The following is a 24,569-nucleotide window of genomic DNA, read 5'->3' as shown; positions in this document are numbered from 1 at the left end:
TGCTGTGTTGAAATTTATTCAACAGAACGTTAAAGTAACAAAAAAATTATCCAAATGTCGTAGTATTTGATATCCATTGGTTGTATGGTTGGGTCCTAGTGAATCCCGAAGGATCAGGCGTTTCGCATCCATTGCCACTATAAAAACTGGAGATACCAACATGATACGCATTTCCACTTGCGCCATATTGTATCAATGGACTACCGCTGTCTCCCTATAAGAAATCATTATTGTTTTAAAAGTGAAACTATTAATCACTACCAACATACCAAACAAGTACCCTGGTTGTAACTTCCAGCCACACATACCATGTTATCAGTAATTTGGGAACCAAATGTGAGTCTGCACTCTACGTTACTTAGAGTAGTCAAGTATATGTAATTAAGTGCATCAACAGGTCCAGGAATATCTAAAAATTTTCAATAAATGAAATGAAAATCTAGGAAAATGTGTCTACCATCGCCAGTTTGTCCCCATCCCATTGTTGCCACCGTTGCATAATCAGGAAGTTTTGTACTAGCTAAATAGCTGATGGATCTTATATAGTCTAAAACCAAAAATTCGAATGAAAAATTGCATGAAACTTTTGAGCTTTAAGTATACCTGTTTGAGTTATGTAAGTTCTAAACTTAATAAGGCCGATATCATTTTCCAAAGTTGCTGGGTTATATTCAGGATGTAGATAGTACGTGTCTGTGGCTACAGTTAGCCCGTTCTCACTATCTCCTCGTGGAGAATTAGATCCAAGGTATATGGTGAATAAAGTGGCACTTAAATTGAGAATAGTACCATAAAATTAACAGTACTGTAATGTTACCCTTCGACACACTGTCCGGCTGTTAGTACCCACTGGGAGTTGATAAGTGCCCCACTACAAAAAAATGTACCATCTGCTCTGTTAATGTAAATCGATGCAATGAAAGGAAATTGTCCAGCTCGTGCACTCGCCCCACCGATGATGCTTGCTATAAAAATAATTTCATTTAAAACGTAAGACATTTATTATTTACTTACCGGAATTTCGGGAGTCCACTTTAAGGGGAGTTCCCCATACCGAAAATACGCACAATGTAAGGACAGCGAAAAGTATCGTTTTACACATTTTGTCAAAAGTTTGCAATAATATGAGTACTACTTATAAAGACTTTTCTTAACTTATCAATTTTTTATTACTTAAGGCCTTGTTTATATGACAAATGGATTGACGTAAATTAATACAGCAGATCGAAACTGAAATATTTTTCATTTCATTTAATGATGATTTGATAATAAATAACTAAAATTTTATTGAACTGTTAAGCAGTAATATTTGGGTTTCTGGATTAATCCTGCCATGCAGACAAAATTCATGATTTTTGAAAAGGAAAAAGTCAAAGGTGGGGTATAAACAAATGTAAAATAGTTGTTTTCCGCATTTTATACAGTAATAGTCATTTTATTGAGATCACAATCGTTTAGTAATGACCTACTTTACACTATAGCGACGAACACACATTATTAATGAAGTTTCTTAGTTTCATGTTGTTCGTTATTTAAATGCAGTTGAATGAGACGAAATTTCGCTTTCAGAATGAAGTTCGGGAATTTTCTTTAAAAGTAATATATTTATTAGTTGCAGTTATTGACATTATCAGTGGAATTTATGGCAAGGCAAATTATTTTTTTTTGCAAAATAATTGTTGACAAACATGTACCATAAAAAAACAACTGATATTTACTTATTCTTAATTTTTATTGACATTAATGCCCGGATGACAACAATGAAATAGATTAACGAATTAACTGACTACTTTAACGTATTTTCGACAAATGTGTAATGATAATACACAGGAAGCAGTAAATATATTATTAAAAAGTGGTACTTAATAATACCTTTATCGTGTTTTGGTTACAATGATTTGTTTAATAACAGTGACATTCATTAACTTATCAATTTTTATACGCCAAACTGCAATCAGCTGATTGCAACTTGATTAATTTTGGAGTAAAAATGGATTGTAAGAAAAGTCCTTATATTTGGATTATTTTTTCTTGATACAAGAGTACTATGTATAACATATTATTCTTTGAACAACACGATACTCAAAAACATGTTTTTATTTTCTTGTGAAGAAATAAATATTTTGCAGTTAAGCTCCTCCCCCTTGGTTCAAGTTGAACAAAAAAATTACCACAATTGAGACAGGGCGGGTGGGCGGGCTTACATTTGGGCTTTTTGTTTTAATATGTGTAGACTTCTTTTCACAAGATGAAACTTAAAACAAGTTTAAAATGGAAAATTTGTGGCGGAGCCTAATTGCAAAATCCATATTTCCTTGCAAAAATGTACCATTTTAACCATGTTCTAAGCTTACTGTTGTGAAAAGATGGCTTTGTATATTAAGAAATAAAAGGCAAAATATAAGCCCCGCCCACCTGCCCTATGTCAATTGTGATGATTTTTTAAATTAAATTCCGCTTCTTTGGCAACGACGATTAAAAAAAACATCATAATTGAGATAGGGCGGGTGGGCGGGGCTTATATTTTGCCTTTCTTCTTAATAGATTTAGTCGTCTTTTGAGAACAAAAAATTTTAAACATGTTTAAAATGATACATTCTTGTAGATAAATATGGATCTTGCAATTAAGCCCCGCCTCTCGATCTGACAACGACATTTTTTTAATTTCTTGTAGAAAAATAAGGATTTTGCAGTTAAGCTACGCCTTCTTGGCTCACGACGAATAAAAAAAATCATCACAATTGAGATAGGGTGGATGGGTGGGGCTACATTTTGTCTTTCTTCTTAATATGTGTAGACTTATTTTGACAACAAGAAACTTAAAGCATGTTCAAAATCGTAAATTTTTGCAACAATCAACTTAAGTCCACCACTTTTCTTCTACAACCTCTTTAGGTACGCCAAAAGTTGAACATCAAAGTTACTATTTACGAACGGCAACTTGGCAATGGAGTTTATAAATGACAGTTTTCAGCAATGTAAGTCGAAGTTAGTAGTCGAAGTATTTGTTTTTGCAGTTTCTGATTTAATCAGTAAAATAAATTGACCCATTCATTATTTTTCTTTAATCACCCTGTATAAGCAATTAAAAAAATATGAATGGAATGAATAATAAATCATAAAATTCACCATATTTTGTACATTTTAGATAGGGCTTTTTTGGTAAAAATTTTGAGATGACGTCATCAGTTTTTAGGGATATCGATTTGGTTTTGCAATTTCAAAGTTAAATTGTAAAATGTTTTTGAACATTTTTGACTTTTTTTACAAAAATCTGGATGTCTAGGGCAAAAATTCAACACGGATTCATAAACTACTAGTGGACGAGTATGTTATTTTGTAAAATTTAATTTACTATTACAGGTATAGTGCTGCAACTGCTGGTTCCTTTTTATGATTGCATTCTATTGTGAAGGAGTTAAGTGTTCCACAATAGGCCTCTGTCGCAAGTAATCCAGCGGTTATACCTAAATCATCAAGGGAGCAACTATCTACACTACACAGGACCGTATGCGCCCGTAAACCTTTAAGATGATTTATGGTACGTCTATTTACATTTTCAATAGAGTTCCTAATACTTGCGGTAATTGAGATTGCAGTGCCATAAAAACGAAGTCAGAGTTGGACTACTATACATTAAAGTCGGAGGGATGACGTCATATCGTTGGTGCGGATAGTCAAATTTTAGTTAACGTTTTACTATCAATACGATAATTCTAATATACATACAAAATTTGACAACAATCGTCCGGTAGTTTAGAAGCTAACTGTCTAATACAAATCGACACAGACGTGAACAGACGGCAGACGGCAGACAGACAGATGGAAATTAGAGACCTATGTTTTCGTATTCTAGGGGTCAAGAAATGTCGAAAAAACATAAAAGTAGAGAGTCACCCCATGGACTCGATTACAATGTTTACTTAGGTTATGCTCGAGAAGTAAAAAATGCTTAAATAATGGTAACGAAATTGTTCTGTTGGTGATACTAACGACTGCTGCTAGCAAAAGTTAGTGTAATTTATGTTACGAAAAAATCCAGAATTTCAGAATAATCCCATTAAAACAAAATTTTATTTCATACTAGAAAGCTTAGGAGGTTCTTTGATTTCTGGTTTCCTTCACCGGTAAATTACAGATGGAATTGTTTAAATACATAGCACATCAAAAAGTGTTGTAGGAGTATTATTTTGTATCTAAGAATTGTTAAACCAGTTGTATGGCTGGAGAAAAAAGTTTATTGTGTGTTAATTACTTCCACTTGAGCGTGTATATATAACGTAATTTAAGTATTCCAGATACGCAGTTTTAATACTTTGTAAAGTCGAGCCATTTTCTTATCTCAAAGTCGCAACTTCAGATTAGACGCCTAAATAGTGGGAGTTCCAGAGCACTTTTTGGTTGGAAAATTTGGGTCACATCGGCTACGATCGGCTTACTTCGGCCATAAAAGGATCTAATATTTATTATATATTATTTTGTTACGAAATTCACCCTTACGCCGCCCCGGTACGACGCCTATGGCCGTCGAGAGCTTTCTGGACGTACGCACGGCGGTGATGGATGAGTCATCATTGCTGACGGTGTCTGGAGCGGCTTATCGGACGTCTGGATTGCGGGACCAGAAAACTCTCGATGCGGTGTTCTGGATCCATCGAGAGGCACGCATAGGTTTGACGACTCGTTTTCTAATTTTGAGATTCCTACTCTAAAATAACATCTTACGAAACTTGTTTTCAATATACTATTTCGTTATTTTTGTTAGCCTACAGCGGTTTAATTTTTATAGTACCATGATAAGTGTTGTTATCAGTGTTGAATTAGAATGTAACAGTGAGATAGTTGTGTTATGAATACAATGAAACAAATTACAGTTATCATTACAAATTACGTAAAATTTATGACAACATTGTGTGTGTTTAAAATTTGTTAAACTATGTCTGTTACATTTCTGATCCAGTCTACATAGGTGTAAGTTCTTGTGTATCCGGAAGGTTCCGGAGTATCGCACCCATTTTGGCTTATAAAACTTGCTATACCCATATGAGTCGTACGCGGTCCATTTGAATATCTTACTAATGGAATCCCGTTATCACCCTAAAATTTGCTTTATAAAAACGGCAATCACAAGCTGAAAACTTATATACGTGGCAAAAACCTTCATTGAAATTCCCTCCAACGCAAACCATGGAATCTTTAACTTGATTACCATAAAACAGCTTACACTCGTCGTTTGAAATTGGAAGGAGATAAACGAACTGAAGTTCATCTTCTATTCCAGCGTCCTCTGAAATTTTCATGTTACAGAAGTAAGTAGTTGTATTTGAGTTAAGTAAGTAGATTTACCATCGCTAGTTTGTCCCCAACCCATGGACATTAAGCCACCAGTATTTGGTTGAAGCTCATAGGTTGGAAGTTGATTAACTGGTTTAATATAGTCTAAAATCAAATAAAGAGTGACTGTGAAGTTTCTACAATAACTAAAATTTGGTACCTGTGAAGGTAATCGGTATGCGTAGCTGAATTAAACCAATGTCATTTTCCAGAGTGTCTGGATTGAAATCTGGATGTATCACGTAAATATCTGTAGCTAGTCTTAGACTATTAGCATCAACATCTTTCAAGTTTATGGTACCTAAGTAAATTGTAAAAAGAACTGCCCTAAAATTAAGAACAAAATAAACGGATTATGGTACATAAATATATATTAAATTTACTCGTAGACACAGTTTCCTGATGTTAAAATCCACTGGTTGTTCATAAGAGCGCCTCCACAAAAATAATTTCCGTCGTTTGTTTGCTTATAGATGGCAGCAATGTATGGAATTTGCCCAGCAAATGCATGATCGCCTCCTATAACTCGTGGCGTCAGCGATTTCTGGTATAACGTCAGTTAGTATGTTATTAAAGGAATCACAGTTGCTCTTTTTAATTACTTACACTCTTGGTCCACGTGGGTAAGAAAATAGCAGAGATGAGGGCAATTAGACATACTTTAAGAATCATTTTGAGATATAAAAACGAACTTAAAAAAAATGTTGCTAACCGTAGAAGCTATCGAGATTAAACTTTTGATCTAGAGGTTGTTATTTATGTTTACAGCGAGGATTAAGTTTTATTTCGTTACAAATTTTATCTAAATTACCTTAAAAAATGTGAAAAGGACACATGAGCCATAATTTTACACTGTACTTGTATTATAGAACGGGATAATTCTTTTGCTGTATCTACGTTTAATTGCTCAATAGTTCATTAATTTGTTATACTTATATTTTTAGTCATCACCGTGTACCCATATTTGTTTCTAATTCCCTACCCATGTTTTGAGGCGACGAATTCATTCAAATTAAACTAATTTCTACGTGACATTCTTCCGATGTATAAGCATAAACACTTTCCAGTTGTTTTATTTATCGGGCGTAAACTAAGGACGTACAGTAATGGAGGCCATCGAGTAATTTGGTACTATCATATTTTCTCAACGTTTCATGATCCTTAGACAAGACCGCAGTTAGCGGGAGCCCAAGGGATGCTGAACCTGAATAAGTACATTCTTTTCAACGAATGGTATTTATCAAGTAAGCTATTATTTTATTTTTATAAAATGTCAGTTACATTTCTTATCCAATCTACATATTCATAAGTTCTTGTATATCCAGACGGTTCAGGTGTTTCGCATCCATTTGTACTAATAAAACTGGCAATCGCTACGTGAGTAGTACGAGGACCGTTGCTAAATCGTACCAAAGGAGTACCGCTATCACCCTAAAAATTAGAATAAGTAAATCAGTAATATAAAATCTGCGACCCTAATATATATTTATAACTAACCCTACAAAAACCTTCGTTGTATCGTCCAGCAGCGCAAACCATAGTATCCAAAATTTGATTTCCAAAAGTAAGCTGACATTCCTCATTTGAAATTGGTGTTAAATGGACATAATGCAGTTCATCCACTATTCCAGGGGTATCTATTACAAAGTAAAAAGTTTTTGGTTAATTTAAAAATGCACCTACGTCTACTACCATCATCTAGTTGTCCCCAACCCATGGTCATTATACCAGCAGTGTTTGGTACCAATTCATAATTCGGGAGGAAGTCGACAGGTTTAATGTACACTAAAATTTTTCTAATTTTAGAAATTTTTCGTAATGATTTAAATAACGAAGTTGTACTTGTAAATGTTACTGGAGCGCGCAATTTTATTAATCCGATATCGTTTTCCAAAGTGTTTGGATTATAATCTGGATGCAAGATATAGGTATCAGCGGCTAGTTTTTCTGCTGTTGGTTCGTTGGCTGTTAAATCGTGTGCCCCCAAGTAAATTGTGAATAAAATAGCTCTGAAAGGTTTTTAGAAATTGTTTTCTTCAATTGATATTGCATACCCATCCACGCAAGATCCAGATGTCAATATCCACTGATTGTTCATAAGAGCACCTCCACAGAAGAATGTCCCATCGCTGGTACTTTTATAAATGGCGGCGATAAATGGAAACTGACCAGCAAAAGCCACATCACCTCCTATAATACGTTGGTTCACATTTTTACCCTACAAGTAGGAACATCTGTGCACTTGAAAGCAGTGTTTTACCGATTATAATATCACTTACGTCATACTTTGGTAAAATGATTAATATTAATAGAAACCCTAAAGAATAAGAATTCATTGTTGTCGAAACGGATTAAACTTGTATTGGCAGAATCTTGGTTTAGAGTTATCAATATCTAAAAGGTAGTTAGCAGTAAATAAATTTTTATTGCCCATTAGATGAGTAATTATGATCATTTACTAAATTCTTATATTGCATTGGTCGAACACTATTTTATTAACTAACGCATTATTTTATCTTGTTGCTAATTATAGTAAAATACAACTGTTCCAGATAACCTAAATTGCTTTTGTCAATTTTGTCCTGTATTCTGGTTTGGCTTTTTAGATTTATGGTCACATCTGGTATAAGCTTGACAAATTAAAGACTAAAGGGTCAAACCAAGACCGAAATTATTTAAAAAAATAACTTTTTTCACTAGCAGCCTGGACGCATGCAAATGTCGACTCATTTAGTGGTAGCAAATTCAACTTTTGCTACCACGGGTTCAAAAAGAAAAATTGAGGTTATGTACGCAATGTTTGATGTGATTATTTCTTAAAAAATGAACAAATATGTGCTACAAACATTACTTGAGTATACGCATGGTAGTTGGTAGACGGTAGAAGATAAAATGATTAACTCAGCGACAAGTGTAAACGGTTTTCTTTGTGTTGAAGATTTAGATCATGTTTGATTAGAAATCGAAACAAAATCATGTTGCGTCAAAAAATTGAACGTTTATTTTTCAGTTTATTGTCTTATTGTTTCTACTAGTGAAAAAAATAGTATATTAACCACGGTTGCAAAGCCACTTCTAGACCTCGCACTTAGAGCCCTCGACGCTGCGCGTCTCGGGTTCTAATTTGCGCTCGGTCTAGAATGCTTGGCTCTGCAACCTTGGCTAATAATATACTATTTTCGCACTCTTTGTTTTCTATTCTTTCTAGTTCCTACTCAATATTAGTATCACTATGTTGCCTCTCTTCCTCTTTCTTTGACTTCTGGTTCTTGGTTTGCCTTCGGAATTTTATTAACGTATGCGATTGCCCCAGGGAGAACTCGGGCGCCAATTTTTTGACGCAATGTTTTACGAAATTTAAACTTTTATAAAAACAACTAAAAGCTTTATTACGTAAAGACGTTTGAAGTGACATTATTTATCCAAGATAGGTAAGGTGCAATTCTTGTAAATCCTGAAGGGTCGTAGGTCTCACACCCATTTGCACTTATCCAGCTGGAAACGCCTACTAAGTAGTATACGATATTGTTATCCATCAGAATTAAAGGACTTCCAAGATCTCCCTAAATTATGATTTTAAGTTATTATTATCATTCGTATTATTATATATATTATATAACACTGCTCACCCTACAAGTGCCTGCAATTCTGTTGTCTCCTTGGACGCAAATCATGTTATCAGAGATTTGAGGCCCATAGATATTTTTACATTCTTCGTTTTTCATAGTTAACAAATAAACATATTGAAGAATATCAACTAATCCGGCTTGATCTAAAATAAAAAAGTCCTACTAACGTTTCACTTAACAGGGTAAATTATTACCATCGCTTATCTGTCCCCAGCCAACTGTCTGAACAGATCTATAGTCTTTTATAAAATCACTTGTAAAATTCAAAGGTTTGATATATTCTAAAAAGGAAAAAAAAAGATAATTTTTGAAAATGCTTTGCATGTGTTGCGTTTACCAGTAAAAGTAACAGTCTGCCGTAGTTTGATAAGACCTACATCATTTTCTAAGGTAACTGGGTCGAAATCGGGATGTAATACATACTCCTTGGTAACCAGGTCCAGAGCATTGGGGTCATCACGACTCAAACTTTCCGATCCTAGCCGAATAGTAAATTTTGTGGCACTAAAAACGGAAAATATGTAAGTAATGTAGTAACATTATCGAAGAAAATTACTCTGTTACGCACTGACCGGCGGTTGCTAACCACTGATTGCTGATAAGTGCCCCAGTACAGAAAAAGATTCCACTATTTGTTTTTTTGTAAATGGCTGCGGTATATGGGTAATTTCGGATCTGTGTGTCGTGACCACTAATGATACGGTTCCCTAAAAGGAAGTACAAAACGTATTATTATATGTATATAAATAATTGATTAATATAAGTATTTACCTTTTGATCTTGCTTGTATGCGGACTGGTTGATTACAAAGTATCAACAAACAGGAAACTAGTACTACTAAATTCATGACTTTTTTTCTAAAGTAGTTATTAAAAAATGTTTTTCAATAACATTATTTGTTGATGTGTGAGATGTTTATCTGTTTTATCGGTAACATTTTAGATTACTCGTAGAACCTTGGACATATATGTTGATTGTTGAAAGTACTTTGCAATCACAAGTAGTGTCGTTTCAAATTGACTTCAAATAAATCTTAAAAAATTACGACGCAATAATCAACTCATTTTCAATTTTTTCTTTAAATAATCAATCTGAAAGAAGGGTGAAGAAAAGTTGTATGTTATAAGACTAAGACGAATAGTAAAAAAAGTTAAAAATATTTATTTATATTTTTTGTTTTGTTAGATTTACATTTCTTACCATTTCCATTCCTTAATTCCAGGTCCTGTATACATTATAACCAATAGAAACATATTTTTTTAATTCAAAGTGTCAACTTACCCCTCTAAACACGGTTAACCAAATTTCTGATACACACAAAGAAAACAACGGATATTTTATTTTGGTAGGTACTATGTATTTTTTTAGTGACAATATTACCCACAAATGGTAGACGAAAGAAGACAGGCGATAGGCAGAACAAAATGGGCGACTTACGTTTTCATATTCGCTAAAGTGGTTTGGGGCTCCTGGTTGTGGCTGTTCTCCCACCACGACGGTGATTTAATTCTATCGGCAAGTACATGCCGCCCAGCGTCCGTCTATCACGAAGAAACCTGCCGCACGAGCAATCCGTTACGGTCGCAAACTCGTGGTTGGAAATCCCGACCGCTCCCCTGACTTCTATTTAAGATTTGCGTCTTTTGTGCAGATGGCGCGACTGCCAGCTCGATAAGGAACCGCGCACTCCGTTTCCGTATTTCTGTGTTATTTACCTCAATTCCATTTAAATGTTCACTCTCTATAACTCTGATATTAAACTACAACCGAACAAGTGATACAAAATTGCGAGATAGAGAAAAAATTGCATGAGGTGAAAAATTGCAAAGCTAACAAAATTACATGAAGTTAATACATATTTGCCACATTTTATAAACGATCCAAAGAAAGAATTTACATGATGCTAAATTATACCACACTTTATCAACGACTCAAATAAGAAATTTACATGATGCCTTGATCCAAGTGAGTGGTTATACAGTCTACCATAAATAAAATCTTCTTTGCTATTATGCATTCGGGGCTTTGCTAGGTCCGTATTCACCAAGTTTTATTCAACTAATGATTATGATTATTATAATGTACGAGTGTAAAAGAATAAAACATTTATTTTCCAATTACGTATGTATCTAACTAGAAATGTAGAAATCGTAACAACGAGTCCTGTCCTGAGTATCGTTTCTAAGATTTCCTAATTAAACTGCCCGGCGACCAGCTAAAAGAGGTGAGGTGATAATTTTCGGTACGTTGTAATCCAATTAGAGTCGTCTTTGAGAGTTTATATCGTGGACTGTCCCCAGGCTATCGCAAACAAACACATTATAAATAAACACCTCTCATTCCTTAGTGCACGATATTATGAATTTTACGGCACTTTCCACGGTACTTTTTCCCAGAGTGGGACAACACTAGATTGATTTAACTGCCGTAAATGAACTATTAACAATTTTGTATGAGGAATTAAGGAGTATTATAATGTAACACTTAAGTATAAGCATTCATAAACCTTATTTATAACTTGATAAACAAAGAGTGAGTCCTGACTAAGTGAATTTCATGAAATCTCCTAGCAGGTGCTTTATCTGAAAAATCTCATGACTGTTAAATTGTGTTAGAACCAGTTAACGATTAAACCCTAACGTGAATTGTGAATTTACAAATAATAAATCGAATTTACACCACGTGTTAGCGTCGGTCGAAAATTCGCATATTTGCGATTTAATTCAAAATTGGTACCACAACCTCATTGTGAACATGAGAAAACTCTTCTATAAAATTGGGTCACAGTCATGGACTAATGAATATATTCTTTCTTCCATGATCAGAGCAGATAAATCAGTCTTTTTTAAGGTTACATTTTTGAGAGTGAATCAAAAGTACCTAGGTGTCTTTCGGCACAGAAGCAGAATTTTCATTTTGAGAAAAATGTTTTTCGAAGTTCATAAGAAATTCAGGCTTGAGTCTTACTTCTGTAACTGTCAGTAAGTGACTAATGAATGGGTATATGAAGGCCGACTTCGTTTTCAGAAATTTTTCAGAAAATTGGTCTGTCCTTCTTGGAGCTAATTTTCAGTAAGCCATCACCACGGACAGCACCTTTTGGGTCTTTCGTCAACAGTTTGGCGAGTGCTAAATCTGGCGCCCACACACGAATGCTAATATTGTAATTCAACAATAAGAAAGTTTGATAAGCAGTGGGGCAATAGTTATTTTGTTTTTTTATTATACCTATATGAGTGTGCTATATAACAAACAATTCACAAATGTGTTGTGGTGACCGAATTTAAATCAAAGTTTTCGCGCTGAAATTACTTAACAGCGGAGCGAAATCACATTTGAATAATTTGAATTTGAAAGAGAAAAAAAAAATCATCAAAAAAAATCGTTAAACATAAGCAACCTGGTGCACGGAAACGCTTGCTTGATAGTCGGACATTTAATAGCGCTTAGGGGTTAGTTTTGCATGATTATTGAGTCAGACGGCGGCTTGGTAGCGCTAGGGAACTTTTAGTTAGAGGGTTGGTTGGTTGGTAGAGACAGAAACTGCATGGCGGAGCGTCAATGTGCTTGTGTGAGTGTAACCACGTGGTAAGAGCTAGGTGTAAATTAGTTGGTTTGGTAGTTAATAAAATGGGAGGAAGCCTTTGTTTAAGGACAATCAATCGTAACCGATGTCACTCTGTTGTCCCCAACCCGCGCGATTAATCCTTGCGGCATTTAATCGGAAAAATGCGGACTTCCGTTCAACGCGAAACACGTGCTGTAAATTTGTCTCATTGTTTGTAAATTCACCAATCAAGTTAGTTTTTCTTAATCGTCAGCTAGTGCAAACACAGTTTAACAATCAGGATTATTTAAATAAACCACTCGCTAGTAGATTTAATGAAATTCACTTAGTCAAGAAAAACACCTTTGTTATTTCATTACGAATAGGTTTCTGGGTGCATATACGTAACTGTTACATTATAACACTTCTTAATTCTTCACACAAGATTGCTAATAGTTCATTTACGGAAGATAAACAAGTTCATTATACTGCGAACTGGCGGGGGTTATGATAATTTCTTCCCTTAGGTGGTTATCATCGTTATCATGATTAATTCATCGAGGCATGCTCTCACAACACTACGGATTGATTAATTCATCGAGGCATGCCCTCACAACGCTATAGATTGATTAATTCATCGAGGTTCGTCCTCGCGACACTAGAGATTAATAACATCACCGAGACGCTTTTTCCTCGCAACGATTTTAAAATTTACATCAGCGAGACGCTTTTTCCTCGCAACGATTTAAAATTTATATAACCAAGACGCTTTTTCCCTCGGAGCGATGATTGGATATTTTTGTGTTTGTTTATAATGTGTTTTGTTGGGGTAACCAGTTGGCGGTATTTTAAACTCTCAAAGTAAATTATTTTTTTGAAGTAACCAATCACTTAGATCATGATATAATTTGACATAATGTAAACTCTTTGTTTGAATCATTGAAAAAGTGTGGCAACTATTAATCTCATGTAAATTTTGATAACTCTGCAAATTTTCACCTCATAAAATATTTCTTTAATCTCACAATTTTAAACTCAGTCCTGTCCACCTCTTTTCTCTGTTTCACTGACTGATTTTAACAAGTTGTAGAATCCAAGATTTAAAACAAAGTAAAAGTGGAACGGAAGTTGGAATTTATATTGATAAATATATGATTGAATCTAGGATTACATTTTTTTAATACAATTTAATGTTTACTAAATTGTTTCAATTTTTAGATTATGCAATTTTTCGATCAGCAATTTCACTTCTCAATTTTTAATTTTTCAGTTTTTCATTTCTACGATTTTTCGCTTTGCAATTTTTCAGTTTTTTATTTTTTGTTAAGACTGATTTTGGCAAATCACTAGCCTCTGAAAAAATAGAGGGCGGGTGGGCGGGCCTAGTATTTGGTAAGATAAGATTAATTTTGGTAAATGACATATTCCCTAATAAAATAGAGGGCAGGTGGGCGGGGCTATTGCTTGCCTATAAGACTTTAGAAAAAAGTTAAACTCAGTCCCGTCCACCTCGTTTCTCTATGTCACTGACTGATTTTAACAAGTTGTAGAATTCAAGATTTAAAACAAAGTAAAAGTGGCCCCGCCTACCCACTCCTAGTACGTTTTGATAGTTCATTCTTATTGGCTCTGAAGAACGAAAGTTGGAATTTATATTGATAAATACATGATTGAATCTAGGATTACATTTTTTTAATACAATTTAATATTTACTAAATTGTTTCAATTTTTATATTTTGCAATTTTTCAATCAGCAATTTTACGACTTCTCAATTTTTAATTTTTCAGTTTTTCATTTCTTCGATTTTTCGCTTTGCAATTTTTCAGTTTTTCATTTTTTTGTTAAGAGTGATTTTGAGAAATCACTAGCCTCTGAAAAAAATAGAGGGCGGGTGGGCGGGCCTAGTATTTGCTGAGATAAGACTGATTTTGGCAAATCACGTACTCCCTAATAAAATAGAGGGCGGGTGGGCGGGGCTACTGCTTGCCTATAAGACTCTTTAGAAAAAAGTTAAACTCAGTCCCGTCCACCTTTTTTCTCTATTTCACTGACTGATTTTGACAAGTTGTAGAATCCAAGATTTAAAACAAAGTAAAAACATAATATTTCTATTTTTACAAGTTCATTTCACACCAGATTTTTTGTTTCATAAATCCTTGCTAAATTTGTTTTGTAAATACTTTGTTGATGAATGTTTCTATCATATAAATTATTTGATGTCTAATTTTAATCTCATATAAGAATTATTTGTTGTTTAAAATTTCACAAGATTGTATGGCGAATTTAAATGTTATTTATTGCTCGTTGAAACTTTAACAGTTGTTCAGTGGTTCTTAATATCAGAGTTATAAGAGATTGAACATTTAAAAATGGAATTCATGTTAAATAACACAGAAAACGTGGCAGAAGCGAAGTGCGGTTCCTAGTCGGGCTGGCGAGATTTATTGTGTCACCTGTACAAGCCCACAGGTTTGGATAGATTCAGGGGCGGCCGCCGATGTTGTAGTGCTCTCGACTTGGGCAATAGTCGAGATCTAACTGCGGGTCTGGTGATCGTAATGGAGGTAGGCTTTGCGATAGATAGAATCACCGTCGTGGGGGGAGAACAGCCCCAGACCGGTAGCCCCAAACCCCGCTTATGCTAGCACGCCCCAGGAGTACTTTTGTTGTGCTCCTGTTAACTGCCGTAACTTTAAAATCTGACGCCACACGGCCGTAATAACTTGTGTATTTGCATCCAGTTACTTAATTCAGTTTTTGTGTTGTTTTTATTAAATTTGTGATATTCCAAAATATTTACATTGATTCCAAACAGATGTATAGGATTTTGCGTTTGTCCGTTTTTCATATGTGTATGTCTGTCAATTCGCGAGTGTCTTTTCTTTCATATTTTTAAGGTGTTTGAAACATAATATATCCGTGAATATAGCCCTAGGGGTTTTTTGGGAGATGAAGAACGATGGCGATTGGCCCCTGCTGGACGGCCAGAAAGGCACGGCCGAGTCACTCTCGCTCTTCGCTTCTTTTCCTCTCCCTAATTTTTATATATTATTTCTTGCGCTCTCGACTCACACGCAGTGTATGCATTTGTATGTAAGAACGTCTTCCCTCTACTTTTCAAAAAAAAAAAACGCACAACGTAGGTTCCCATTTATTAGACGATCACAACCAAGCCGAATTTTTGAGTTTTTAAATTTTTTCGCAGGCCTTTCAAACTTTTTCAAAGTCAATTTAAAGGCGGGAAGTATGGGTTATCACAGTATTCTTATAATTAGAACTCCTACACCTTTGTATTTACGTATTATTTTCCAAATTGCAGAAAAGCTATTTGTCCATATTTGCAAACTTAAATTTTATTGTCTAAAGTTAGAAGAAACTAAGTGATTAAACCACATAGTTTCCAATACTTTAACAAGAAAATTCTATTTTTGGGAACTAGTTCGACTCTAAAATAACAAAACAGGAACAATTTTTCAAAACAAAAATTTTGCAGATAACGATTTATTTTGAAATGACAACCAGTAAAATTTATTTATCGGTTCCCGTTACATTTCTTATCCAGTCAACAAAATCCAGTGTTCTAGTATACCCAGACGGATCAGTGCTCTCACACCCATTCTGGCTAATAAAACTAGCAATTCCCATATGTGTGTGTGTTGGGCCGTTTCTCATTCTTATAAGGGGAGTACCACTATCACCCTATAATAAAAAAAAAGAATAATAAATTCTGCCCAAAATCAAGTTTGTCCTAACCAAACAAAATCCTTCGTTGTTGTTTCCAGCGGCACAAACCATATGTTCAGTGATTTGATTGCCATAAGTAAGTCTACATACATCATTGGATAACGGAGCCAGGTACACAAAGCGCATTTCATCAACTAAACCAGCGTCATCTAAAAATGAAGATATATATATTTACAGATACTAATAACAAATAATAATAGTGTTCAATTGTACCGTCGCTAATTTGTCCCCACCCCATTGCTACGACTGGAGTTCCTGGCAGGAGTTCGTAATCTGGCAAATAGTTAATTGGCCTTATATAAGCTAAAAAAATATTGTGAAGCAGACACAAAATTTAACGTTCGTTCTTACTAGTAAATGTTATAGGCATTCTCAGTTTAATTACACCAACATCGTTTTCCAAAGTTTCCGGATTAAAATTTGGGTGCAAAATATATTCGTCTGTTGCCAATCTGAGCGTGGTTGAAGTGTCTATTTCTTTTAAGTTAGTCGTTCCTAAATAAATGGTGAACAAAAGAGCCCTTCAAAACGAAAAAGAAACTAGATTTAAGAAATATTTAGTTTTAAATTATACCCATCTACGCAACTACCAGCTGTTAAAATCCATTGGTTATCAAGCAAGGCACCTCCACAGAAATAGTTACCGTCGTTGGTGGTTTTATATATAGCAGCCATGTATGGATACTGGCCAGCCCAAGCAACCTCTCCACCAATAATTCGACTTCCTAGGAAAATTTGTTAACTTTTTGCTTTGCTGTACTGTATTTCTTACTATTTCTGCCCCTTAATTCCGCATTCTGGATAGATTTCAATAAACAGAGATAATGTTGTAAATTTTTAACCACTTACCACTGCAGAAACAGTTAACCAAATTTGCGATAAACACAAAAGTACGAAGATTTTCATGTTGATAAATTTTTTTTGACTGACTTTTCACCCAGAGGTCTCAATTTGGCTCTTGTGTGATTTTATTTTACAACTTTATTTATCAATAATAAAATGATAAAATTTATGAGAGATGTCTATCATCAAGCTACTTATTATTTAGTTTATGGCTTCTTGAAATAACTGATAAAACAGTTCAAATGTATTATATTTCTTATTGTGAGGTTCCGGTTACATTTCTAATCCAGCTAAGATAGGGATAAGTTCTTGTGTAACCGGATGGGTCAGTACTTTCGCAACCATTGGCACTGACAAAACTGGATATGCCAACATGTGTGGAATAAACGCCTCGAATCCATTGCACTAACGGACTTCCAGTGTCACCCTAGAATATTTTGTGTAGCTAATTTTTCGAAAATGATTAAAATCATATGGTATCACGTACTGTACATGCACCTTCGTTGAAACTTCCGACTATACAAACCATACCATCTGTTAGTTGATTTCCATATGTTATTCGGCATTCTTCGTTTGAAACTGTTGTAACTGGGATCCAGTTTAGTTCATCTGCGAGTTCTGAATTGTCACTCGTCTGTCCCCACCCAATAGCTTCAAGAGCACCCGCACTTGCCGGCAAGTTACTTGAAGGCAAATTTGATATCGGTAAAATGTAGTCTTAAAGTACATATGATTTATAATAATGTCAAAAGCTTACTATGTAATTAAAGTACCTGTGCGTTCCACTGCCATGCGAAGTTTTATCAAACCAATGTCATTTTCCAAAGTTAGAGGGTTAAACTCTGGATGGAGTACATATTCGTCTGTTGCCAGTCTAACACTGGTTGATCCTGGTGTTTCAATATTGTTTGTCCCCAAATAGATTGTAAATAAAATAGCTCTAAAAAATATTTAAGAATTGTTAGAATTAATCTCTTCGTGCTTATACCCGTCAACACATTGGCCGGCTGTTATAATCCATTGAGTTGTCAGAAGCGCCCCACCACAGAAATAATTGCCATCAAGTGTGCTTTTGTAAATTGCTGCTGAAAATGGAAATTGTCCTGCCCGAGCAACTTGACCACCAATGATACGTTGTTCTAAAAGTAAAGCTAAACTGTCATTAATATGTTTTGTCCAATTGTTGTGACAAGTTTTCATACCGTTTTGGACATTACACAAGAGCAAAGATAAATAAAAATATAACATAAAGATAAGTTTCATTTTGTTTTAATGTACTTCTTGTAGATTGTAACTTTACTATATATATTTTTTTGTTTTAATAAAACATTATCACAACTGTAATGTTTTTAGTCATAATAAAAATATTGTAGCTATAAACAGATCATGTGATAAGAATTATCATATCACAATCTCTGGCTTAAATATTTACTAAAACAAAAATTTATAATTGCAAAATCCATATTTCCTTATAAAAATTCACAATTTTAAATGTGGTTTAAGTTTCTAAGAAAAAAATTCACCACAATAGAGAAGTGGTGGGTGAGCGGGCTTTATATTTTGGCTTTTTTCTTCATATACATAGTATTTTTTGATAACCCGATACTCAAAAACATGTTTTTAATTTCTTGCAAAGAAATAAGCATTTTGCAGCTAGGCTCCGCCCCCTTGGTTCACGCCAAATAAAAAAAAGTCATCACAATTGAGACAGGTGGGTGGGCGGGCTTAGATTTTGTCGTTTTGTTTTAACAGGGGCAGACTTCTTTTTACAACATGAAACTTGTCGATATTTCCTTATACAAATTTTCCATTATAAACATATTTTATGTTTCATGTTGTGAAAAGAAGTCTACAAACCTTAACACAAAAAGGCAAAATCTAAACCCGCCCACCCACCCTGTCTCAATTGTGATGATTTTTTTTTATTCGTCGTGAGCCAAGGGGGCGAAGTTTAACTGCAAAATACTTATTTCTTTACAAGGCAGTAAAAACTTGTTTATGAGCATGAATACTATGTATATTAAGAAAAAAAAAAAAAATGTCACCCCCGCCCACCCACCCCATCTCAATTGTGACTATTTTCTTATTCTTAGACGCTCAAAACACTCTTAAAATGTTAAATTTGTATAAGCTCCGCCCCATAATTGCAAAATCCATATTTCCTTGCAAAAATTTACCATTTTAACCATGTTTTAAGTTTCTGGTTGTGAAAAGATGGCTATGGAAATTAAGAAAAAAAAAGCAAAATATAAGAATGAAGAAACTAAGAAATATGAATAAGCTTTAAGAACCGAAGTCTTCATTTCATAAATAAAAACACATTAAATATTGTCGAAATTAGAACAATGTGCTTTTGGTAGATACTTCGCTGTGAGAGTGTCCATGAATACATCCTCAAAATTTAAGTCGTAGAAAACACGTATGATAACTAGGCTTCGGATTTTAGGTCGTTAAAAAGTGAATAAAAGGAGATATTTTTAGGACCCAAAATTGACGAATTAGGTTATAAAAATCTTAGTTTAGGTTAAAAACCTGGGGGAAAAAATATTTGCTCAACGAAAATGGATACATCAAAAAAATATATATTAAAAAAAAAAACATTAAATAAAACATTATAGAAACAAATATTTTGTGTAACAAACAAAAAAATGATTAAATAAATAAACGATCTATAGTTACGTCCACTAATTCTAAGTTATCGCAAAAAAATGGTGATCAAATTAAAACAAGTCGCATTTAACAAAAAATAAAATATTAATTCAGGTATGTAAAGTGAGTTACAAGACCAAACTATATATTTCTCTAAATTTTCGATTGTAAATTTACACCTTTGATCGCTTAAAACACTTTTAAGTTTTGAAAACGTGCGTTCCACATCACAAGAAGTGATGGGTGCAAAACTAAATACTGAACACTCTAAGTTTTCATTTATGTATGTATTGTTGATAGCATTTCCATTACCGCAAATTACGTTATTTACTGAACATATAAAATCGTATCCTGGATTCTTTTTAAATAGAGAACATAATTTTTGGAACGCCATTTCCTCCACCTTTCCTGGTGTGTTTTTTAAAGATATATACACTTTTTCCACAATTTCCATACTTTGGTTTAATTTTAAACCTGTAGTTTCTAATTGTTTTATTCCACCAGCAATAATTTTAAAGTGAGTTTTTAATGTTTGCTTTCAGAGCTGTTCAAAGTACTCAAAAAAAGTACTTGAAGTACCAAGTACAAAGTACTACTTGAAATAGTGTTCAAGTAAAGTACCAAGTACTTACTTTCAGCAAGAGTATTTCAAGTATCAAGTACTTTTCAGATGTACTTGAAGTACAAGCCAAGTACATTACTTCAAGTACTTACGAGTACTTGAAGTACTGGAGGTATACTTCAAGTACTTACAAATACTTGAAGTACTGAAAATGCTTCAAGTACTTTCTAATTATTTGAAAAACTGTAGAACTAGATAACTTTTCCTGTTTTTTTAAAAAAGCTTAATATATTTTAGAACTGAAATTTTTAATACTCAGAATTTAAGTATACAATAATACATGTTTCGCCACATAAAAAATTGCATAAGCATCAACTTAAATGCAGAATGGTAGCTCACTTATTAATAATGCTGTTTTATTTATAGACAATATTCTTTTGAAATACTTTTACATCTTTCTGTTGACACAATGCCTTCGACAAAATTAACGTCTATTTCTAATTTAAAATTTAAAATAAAATACATGAGGGCGTTGTCTATGTATGTTTACTATTAATTTATAACAAAAACATCGGCGCTGTATGGTATTTTCTCAGGCTTCTGTTGCCTTTTTTTAATATTTTGTATTTTGGTTCACCAGCAAAACGTTCTGATTTTTTAATAAAGTTGTGTTAAAAATATATGAATTTTATGAACCGGTTCCGTGTTTAAGTTTGTGGGTAGTTTACAGCACCCTTAATCATTACCCATTGTGAAAGTGCACAGGGCCGGATTTGATAAACTGAAATTTTTCAGAAAAAAATTTTAAGAGCAGTGCGATACAATATACATGCTCGTGACATAAAAATATTTAAGACACTATGTTGCATTTTCAAAAAAAACCTATGAATTTATTAAATAAAAAATAAAATGCCTAAAACGAGAGTCCATTTTCCGCGAAAACTGTAACTCTTGAAAAATATCAAGGTGTTCAAAGTAATTAGTCGTTTTTTACTTTTGCGGTTACCAAAAATGCTGAGAATTTTCTTGGAATGAATGCCCCATATTCCTGAATATATCTGTCTACCACTTACGTATTTACTATTCTAAAAATTATTAAATTAACCTAAATACTACAGTGACTAAATAGTAAACACTAATCACTACAATGTTTGTCTAACTAAGTATGTAACTTTACACTGACAAATCACAAATAATAGGTTCGTAATGCTGTTCCGTCCATTTATACAAAATTTTGCTCTTGTAATGCCACAATATTTTCAGAATTTTCCTTTACATTTTCGATTGGCTTATTTTTTATTTTTACCTGACAATCCAAAGAAGATGCCATTAGTAACTGATAACTACAATGACTTCAGGGAATGCATAACAACGGTTTTTGCGAAAATTCAGGTAAATATGTACTAAATTTATTATTGTTAAAATACTTCGTAGGGGTGTATTTATCTAGGCAATTATACTAACTAATCGCGAATTTCATTAACTTTGTATTTTTACTTCCCGAGCGTAAGCCAAGGAAGTACTGTAATCGAGTCCGTCGGCCGACTCTCTACTTTTACGTTTTCTCGATCTTTCATGACCCCTAGAAGACGAAGAAATAGGTCTCCTATTTCCGTCTGTCTGTCCGTCTGTCCGTCTGTCCGTCTGTCCGTCCGTCTGTATGTCCGTCTGTCTGTCCGTCTGCCGTCCCGGATTTTTATTAGACAGATAATCTCCGAAAGTACTCGACCGATTGTTGTGAAATTTTGTACTTATATTAAGAATATCATGTAGATGGTAAAACGCTAACCAAAATTTGTCTAATCATCCCCACCACTAATGCGATGACGTCACTTCAAAATTGTACATAGTAAATGGGTTTTCAATTGTATAAAATTACATAGTCCTACACATGTAGTTAACAACTCCGAATCGACTTTTCACCCGAAACGTCCAGATTTTTGGAAAAAAAATCAAAATTATAAAACAACATTTTGAAATTTAAATTTTAATCTGCTAACCAGAATGCTTTGAAATGTTGCAGATGTTTTAAGGCTATAAAGAGCATCATAAATCTTTAGTCAAAAAATATTTGCTTATCCCCTCCAAAAACTTCATGACGTCAGCTCAAAAGTTTGCGGAATAAATCATATCTAAAATGTACAAAATATGATCAGTCTGTACTTGTGATCTATCACTCCATTCATATTTTTTGGATTTGCATATACAGGGTGATTCAAGAAAATAAATGAAAGCGTAAATTTATTTTACTGATTTACTCAGGAACTACAAAACCGAATGCTTCGAAATCTTGAAGATATTTTAAAATTATCATAAGCATGGTAAATTTTTGATCAAAATGTATTTGGTCGTCCCCCCTAAAAAATTTATGACGTCACCACAAAATTTTGCTGAATAAATCCTATCTAAAATGTACAAAATATGGTGAGTCTCTTCTTGTGATTTATCATTCCATTCAAATTTTTTCGATTTGCATATACAGGGTGACTCAAAAAAATTAATGAATGCGTAAATTTATTTTATTGATTTAATCAGGAACTACAAAACCGAATGCTTTGAAATCTTGCAGATGTTTTAAGGTTATAAAGAGCATAATAAATTTTTAGTCAAAATATATTTGGTTATCTTCTACAAAAAACTGATGACGTCAGCTCAAAAGTTTGCCGAATAAATCGTATCTAAAATGTACAAAATATGATGAGTCTGTACTTGTGATTTGTCATTCCATTCATATTTTTGGATTTGCATATGCAGGATGACTCAAAAAAATTAATGAAGGCGTGAATTTATTTTATCGATTTAATCAGGAATTACAAAACCGAATGCTTTGAAATCTTGGGAATATTTTAAAGTTATTATAAGCATGGTAAACTTTTGTTCAAAATGTATTTGTTTATCCTTCCTAAAAAAATTGATGACGTCACCCTTAAATTTTGCTGAATAAATCCTATCTAAAATGCAAAAAATATGATGAGTTTGTACTTGTGATTTATCATTCCATTCATATTTTTTAGATTTTCTTAAGAGGTGGTTCAAAAAAATTAATGAAGTCAATTTATTTTATTGATTAAATTAAAGGCAACACTTATTATTAGTGTTACACCCCAACCAACCCAATTTGGTAGACACAAAATTTGTTAAAGGAAAAACTCGGTTGAAACATAAGGGTAGCACGCTTATTTACATCGACTTTAACATTACAGACCTGCATTTGTTTTATGCATTCACTTGGTTCCGCGAATGTGAAATACACATGTTTATAATCAACCAATTGTGAATTTCACCGTCAAGAATTAAAATAAAACCCAATGTTTTATATAATAAGCGGAAGTCGAAGCAATAAAACCGATGGTCGTTTTGTTTACAGTTTCTCTATTTGACTCTCACGTATGCTGTTACGCTTGTCATCTTAAATTAAGAATGTTTATACATAAACGATTTTCAGTTGCCTTTCATATTACTAGACAGCGGATTTTTGTCGGGCTACGTCACAATTATAGGTGGTGACGCGCTAGATCGCCGGGACTCAGTAGCGGGTGATAGATAATCACTGAATTTAATCAGTACTAATTCCACAAATATAATTAACGATTTATTAATCAAACGGCTAAGTAAATGAGAACGGGAATTAACAGCAGAGTGCAACGAAACAGCGTTATTCTAATCTCAAATAAACGAAGTGCAGTCCGCAACCGCAATAAATTCGCATCCCGTACGAGCCGTACCGAGTTTGGCCTTGCCTAGCCCGACAGAAATCCGCTCTCTAGATATTACACACTGGCGCCGTATACGTGAGTAAATTGTTTCGTTATTTTATTGATTACAAGAAATCAATATTCAAAACGACCCAATTCATTTTCCCGAAAATTTGGGAATACAATAATTTTATTCTTAGTATTACACTACATCTATCCCAACTGATATACGTGTCCTTGCAAAAATGTTGATGACGTCATCACAATTTTTTTTTAAATTCCCACTACAAAAATGTAATGAGAAAAAAAACACAATAGGCATGCAGTCGTCAAGTTTCCGACAGCGAGGGAAGTACTGTCTAAACTCTTTAGACCAATTTTTCATACTCTTTGTTTTCTATTCTTTCTAGATCCTACTCAATGTCAGTATCATTATGTCGCCTCTCTTTCTCTTTGTTTGACTTCTGGTTCTTGGTTTGCCTTCGGAATTTTATTAGCGTATGCGATTACCCCAGGGAGAACTCGGGCGCCAATTTTGTGACGCAATGTTTTACGAAATTTAAAC

The 24,569-nt window shown here is 33.8% G+C and overlaps 6 protein-coding genes across 9 annotated transcripts; all 6 read right to left on the bottom strand.

The window, feature by feature from the left end:
• Window positions 1-1,166, bottom strand: LOC135130251 (brachyurin-like). The gene is made up of 6 exons (XM_064057607.1): window positions 1,015-1,166; window positions 818-965; window positions 604-770; window positions 458-547; window positions 270-409; window positions 1-214 (listed from the first exon to the last, which is right to left on the bottom strand). Exons 1-6 carry the CDS (start codon window positions 1,100-1,102, stop codon window positions 47-49), a joined length of 801 nt encoding a protein of 266 aa, XP_063913677.1. The 5' UTR covers window positions 1,103-1,166; the 3' UTR covers window positions 1-46.
• A 3,708-nt stretch (window positions 1,167-4,874) lies between these two features.
• On the bottom strand, window positions 4,875-6,063 carry LOC135130663 (brachyurin-like). The gene is made up of 6 exons (XM_064058089.1): window positions 5,941-6,063; window positions 5,718-5,878; window positions 5,495-5,661; window positions 5,347-5,439; window positions 5,148-5,287; window positions 4,875-5,097 (listed from the first exon to the last, which is right to left on the bottom strand). Exons 1-6 carry the CDS (start codon window positions 6,004-6,006, stop codon window positions 4,930-4,932), a joined length of 795 nt encoding a protein of 264 aa, XP_063914159.1. The 5' UTR covers window positions 6,007-6,063; the 3' UTR covers window positions 4,875-4,929.
• A 134-nt stretch (window positions 6,064-6,197) lies between these two features.
• LOC135130656 (brachyurin-like) lies at window positions 6,198-7,722 on the bottom strand. Of its 3 annotated transcripts, none has more exons than XM_064058081.1 (7): window positions 7,614-7,722; window positions 7,389-7,552; window positions 7,177-7,343; window positions 7,027-7,119; window positions 6,832-6,971; window positions 6,616-6,765; window positions 6,198-6,553 (listed from the first exon to the last, which is right to left on the bottom strand). In XM_064058081.1, exons 1-7 carry the CDS (start codon window positions 7,668-7,670, stop codon window positions 6,512-6,514), a joined length of 813 nt encoding a protein of 270 aa, XP_063914151.1. In that variant the 5' UTR covers window positions 7,671-7,722; the 3' UTR covers window positions 6,198-6,511. The 3 variants fall into 3 exon arrangements, with proteins under 3 accessions (XP_063914151.1, XP_063914152.1, XP_063914153.1); XM_064058082.1 differs by having other exon boundaries at window positions 6,198-6,538; XM_064058083.1 differs by lacking the exon at window positions 6,198-6,553 and having other exon boundaries at window positions 6,571-6,765.
• A 975-nt stretch (window positions 7,723-8,697) lies between these two features.
• Window positions 8,698-9,858, bottom strand: LOC135130414 (brachyurin-like). The gene is made up of 6 exons (XM_064057794.1): window positions 9,735-9,858; window positions 9,520-9,670; window positions 9,301-9,467; window positions 9,158-9,244; window positions 8,964-9,106; window positions 8,698-8,897 (listed from the first exon to the last, which is right to left on the bottom strand). The coding sequence occupies exons 1-6, from the start codon at window positions 9,808-9,810 to the stop codon at window positions 8,724-8,726; spliced, it is 798 nt and encodes a 265-aa protein (XP_063913864.1). The 5' UTR covers window positions 9,811-9,858; the 3' UTR covers window positions 8,698-8,723.
• Window positions 9,859-15,996: 6,138 nt separating this feature from the next.
• Window positions 15,997-17,243, bottom strand: LOC135130657 (brachyurin-like). Its single transcript, XM_064058084.1, has 7 exons — window positions 17,105-17,243; window positions 17,028-17,052; window positions 16,830-16,980; window positions 16,607-16,776; window positions 16,469-16,558; window positions 16,265-16,404; window positions 15,997-16,210 (listed from the first exon to the last, which is right to left on the bottom strand). The coding sequence occupies exons 1-7, from the start codon at window positions 17,159-17,161 to the stop codon at window positions 16,040-16,042; spliced, it is 804 nt and encodes a 267-aa protein (XP_063914154.1). The 5' UTR covers window positions 17,162-17,243; the 3' UTR covers window positions 15,997-16,039.
• A 92-nt stretch (window positions 17,244-17,335) lies between these two features.
• LOC135130664 (brachyurin-like) lies at window positions 17,336-18,421 on the bottom strand. Of its 2 annotated transcripts, none has more exons than XM_064058090.1 (5): window positions 18,301-18,421; window positions 18,087-18,249; window positions 17,872-18,038; window positions 17,586-17,815; window positions 17,336-17,525 (listed from the first exon to the last, which is right to left on the bottom strand). In XM_064058090.1, the coding sequence occupies exons 1-5, from the start codon at window positions 18,359-18,361 to the stop codon at window positions 17,355-17,357; spliced, it is 792 nt and encodes a 263-aa protein (XP_063914160.1). In that variant the 5' UTR covers window positions 18,362-18,421; the 3' UTR covers window positions 17,336-17,354. The 2 variants fall into 2 exon arrangements, with proteins under 2 accessions (XP_063914160.1, XP_063914162.1); XM_064058092.1 differs by having other exon boundaries at window positions 18,087-18,237.
• Between the last annotated feature and the right edge of the window lie 6,148 nt (window positions 18,422-24,569).

This window comes from Zophobas morio, unplaced genomic scaffold (assembly GCF_036711695.1).
Source record: "Zophobas morio isolate AGI-343-1 ecotype UQ-CSIRO unplaced genomic scaffold, CSIRO_AGI_Zmor_V1 ptg000017l, whole genome shotgun sequence".
NCBI classification, from domain to species: domain Eukaryota; kingdom Metazoa; phylum Arthropoda; class Insecta; order Coleoptera; family Tenebrionidae; genus Zophobas; species Zophobas morio.
The sequence above is the reverse complement of the archived record's forward strand: the minus strand, read 5'-3'. Positions and strand labels throughout refer to the sequence as shown.

Excerpts from the sequence above, each read along its gene's own strand:
- LOC135130414 (XM_064057794.1), bottom strand. The coding sequence starts at position 9,810 with ATGAATTTAGTAGTACTAGTTTCCTGTTTGTTGATACTTTGTAATCAA. Across the intron at positions 9,671-9,734 it reads CATACAAGCAAGATCAAAAG|GGAACCGTATCATTAGTGGT; the intron begins GTAAATACTTAT and ends ACTTCCTTTTAG. Across the intron at positions 9,107-9,157 it reads CTGGGGACAGATAAGCGATG|ATCAAGCCGGATTAGTTGAT; the intron begins GTAATAATTTAC and ends TTTTTATTTTAG.
- LOC135130663 (XM_064058089.1), bottom strand. The coding sequence starts at position 6,006 with ATGATTCTTAAAGTATGTCTAATTGCCCTCATCTCTGCTATTTTCTTA. Across the intron at positions 5,879-5,940 it reads TACCCACGTGGACCAAGAGT|AAATCGCTGACGCCACGAGT; the intron begins GTAAGTAATTAA and ends ACGTTATACCAG. Across the intron at positions 5,440-5,494 it reads CATACCGATTACCTTCACAG|ACTATATTAAACCAGTTAAT; the intron begins GTACCAAATTTT and ends ATTTGATTTTAG.
- LOC135130664 (XM_064058090.1), bottom strand. The coding sequence starts at position 18,361 with ATGAAACTTATCTTTATGTTATATTTTTATTTATCTTTGCTCTTGTGT. Across the intron at positions 18,039-18,086 it reads GCCGGCCAATGTGTTGACGG|AGCTATTTTATTTACAATCT; the intron begins GTATAAGCACGA and ends AATATTTTTTAG. Across the intron at positions 17,816-17,871 it reads CATGGCAGTGGAACGCACAG|ACTACATTTTACCGATATCA; the intron begins GTACTTTAATTA and ends ATGTACTTTAAG.
- LOC135130251 (XM_064057607.1), bottom strand. The coding sequence starts at position 1,102 with ATGTGTAAAACGATACTTTTCGCTGTCCTTACATTGTGCGTATTTTCG. Across the intron at positions 410-457 it reads ATGGGGACAAACTGGCGATG|ATATTCCTGGACCTGTTGAT; the intron begins GTAGACACATTT and ends GAAAATTTTTAG. Across the intron at positions 215-269 it reads ACAACCAGGGTACTTGTTTG|GGAGACAGCGGTAGTCCATT; the intron begins GTATGTTGGTAG and ends GATTTCTTATAG.
- LOC135130656 (XM_064058081.1), bottom strand. The coding sequence starts at position 7,670 with ATGAATTCTTATTCTTTAGGGTTTCTATTAATATTAATCATTTTACCA. Across the intron at positions 7,344-7,388 it reads TCTGGATCTTGCGTGGATGG|AGCTATTTTATTCACAATTT; the intron begins GTATGCAATATC and ends AAAACCTTTCAG. Across the intron at positions 6,972-7,026 it reads TTGGGGACAACTAGATGATG|ATACCCCTGGAATAGTGGAT; the intron begins GTAGTAGACGTA and ends ACTTTGTAATAG.
- LOC135130657 (XM_064058084.1), bottom strand. The coding sequence starts at position 17,161 with ATGAAAATCTTCGTACTTTTGTGTTTATCGCAAATTTGGTTAACTGTT. Across the intron at positions 16,777-16,829 it reads GCTGGTAGTTGCGTAGATGG|GGCTCTTTTGTTCACCATTT; the intron begins GTATAATTTAAA and ends TTCGTTTTGAAG. Across the intron at positions 16,211-16,264 it reads ACAACGAAGGATTTTGTTTG|GGTGATAGTGGTACTCCCCT; the intron begins GTTAGGACAAAC and ends TTTTTATTATAG.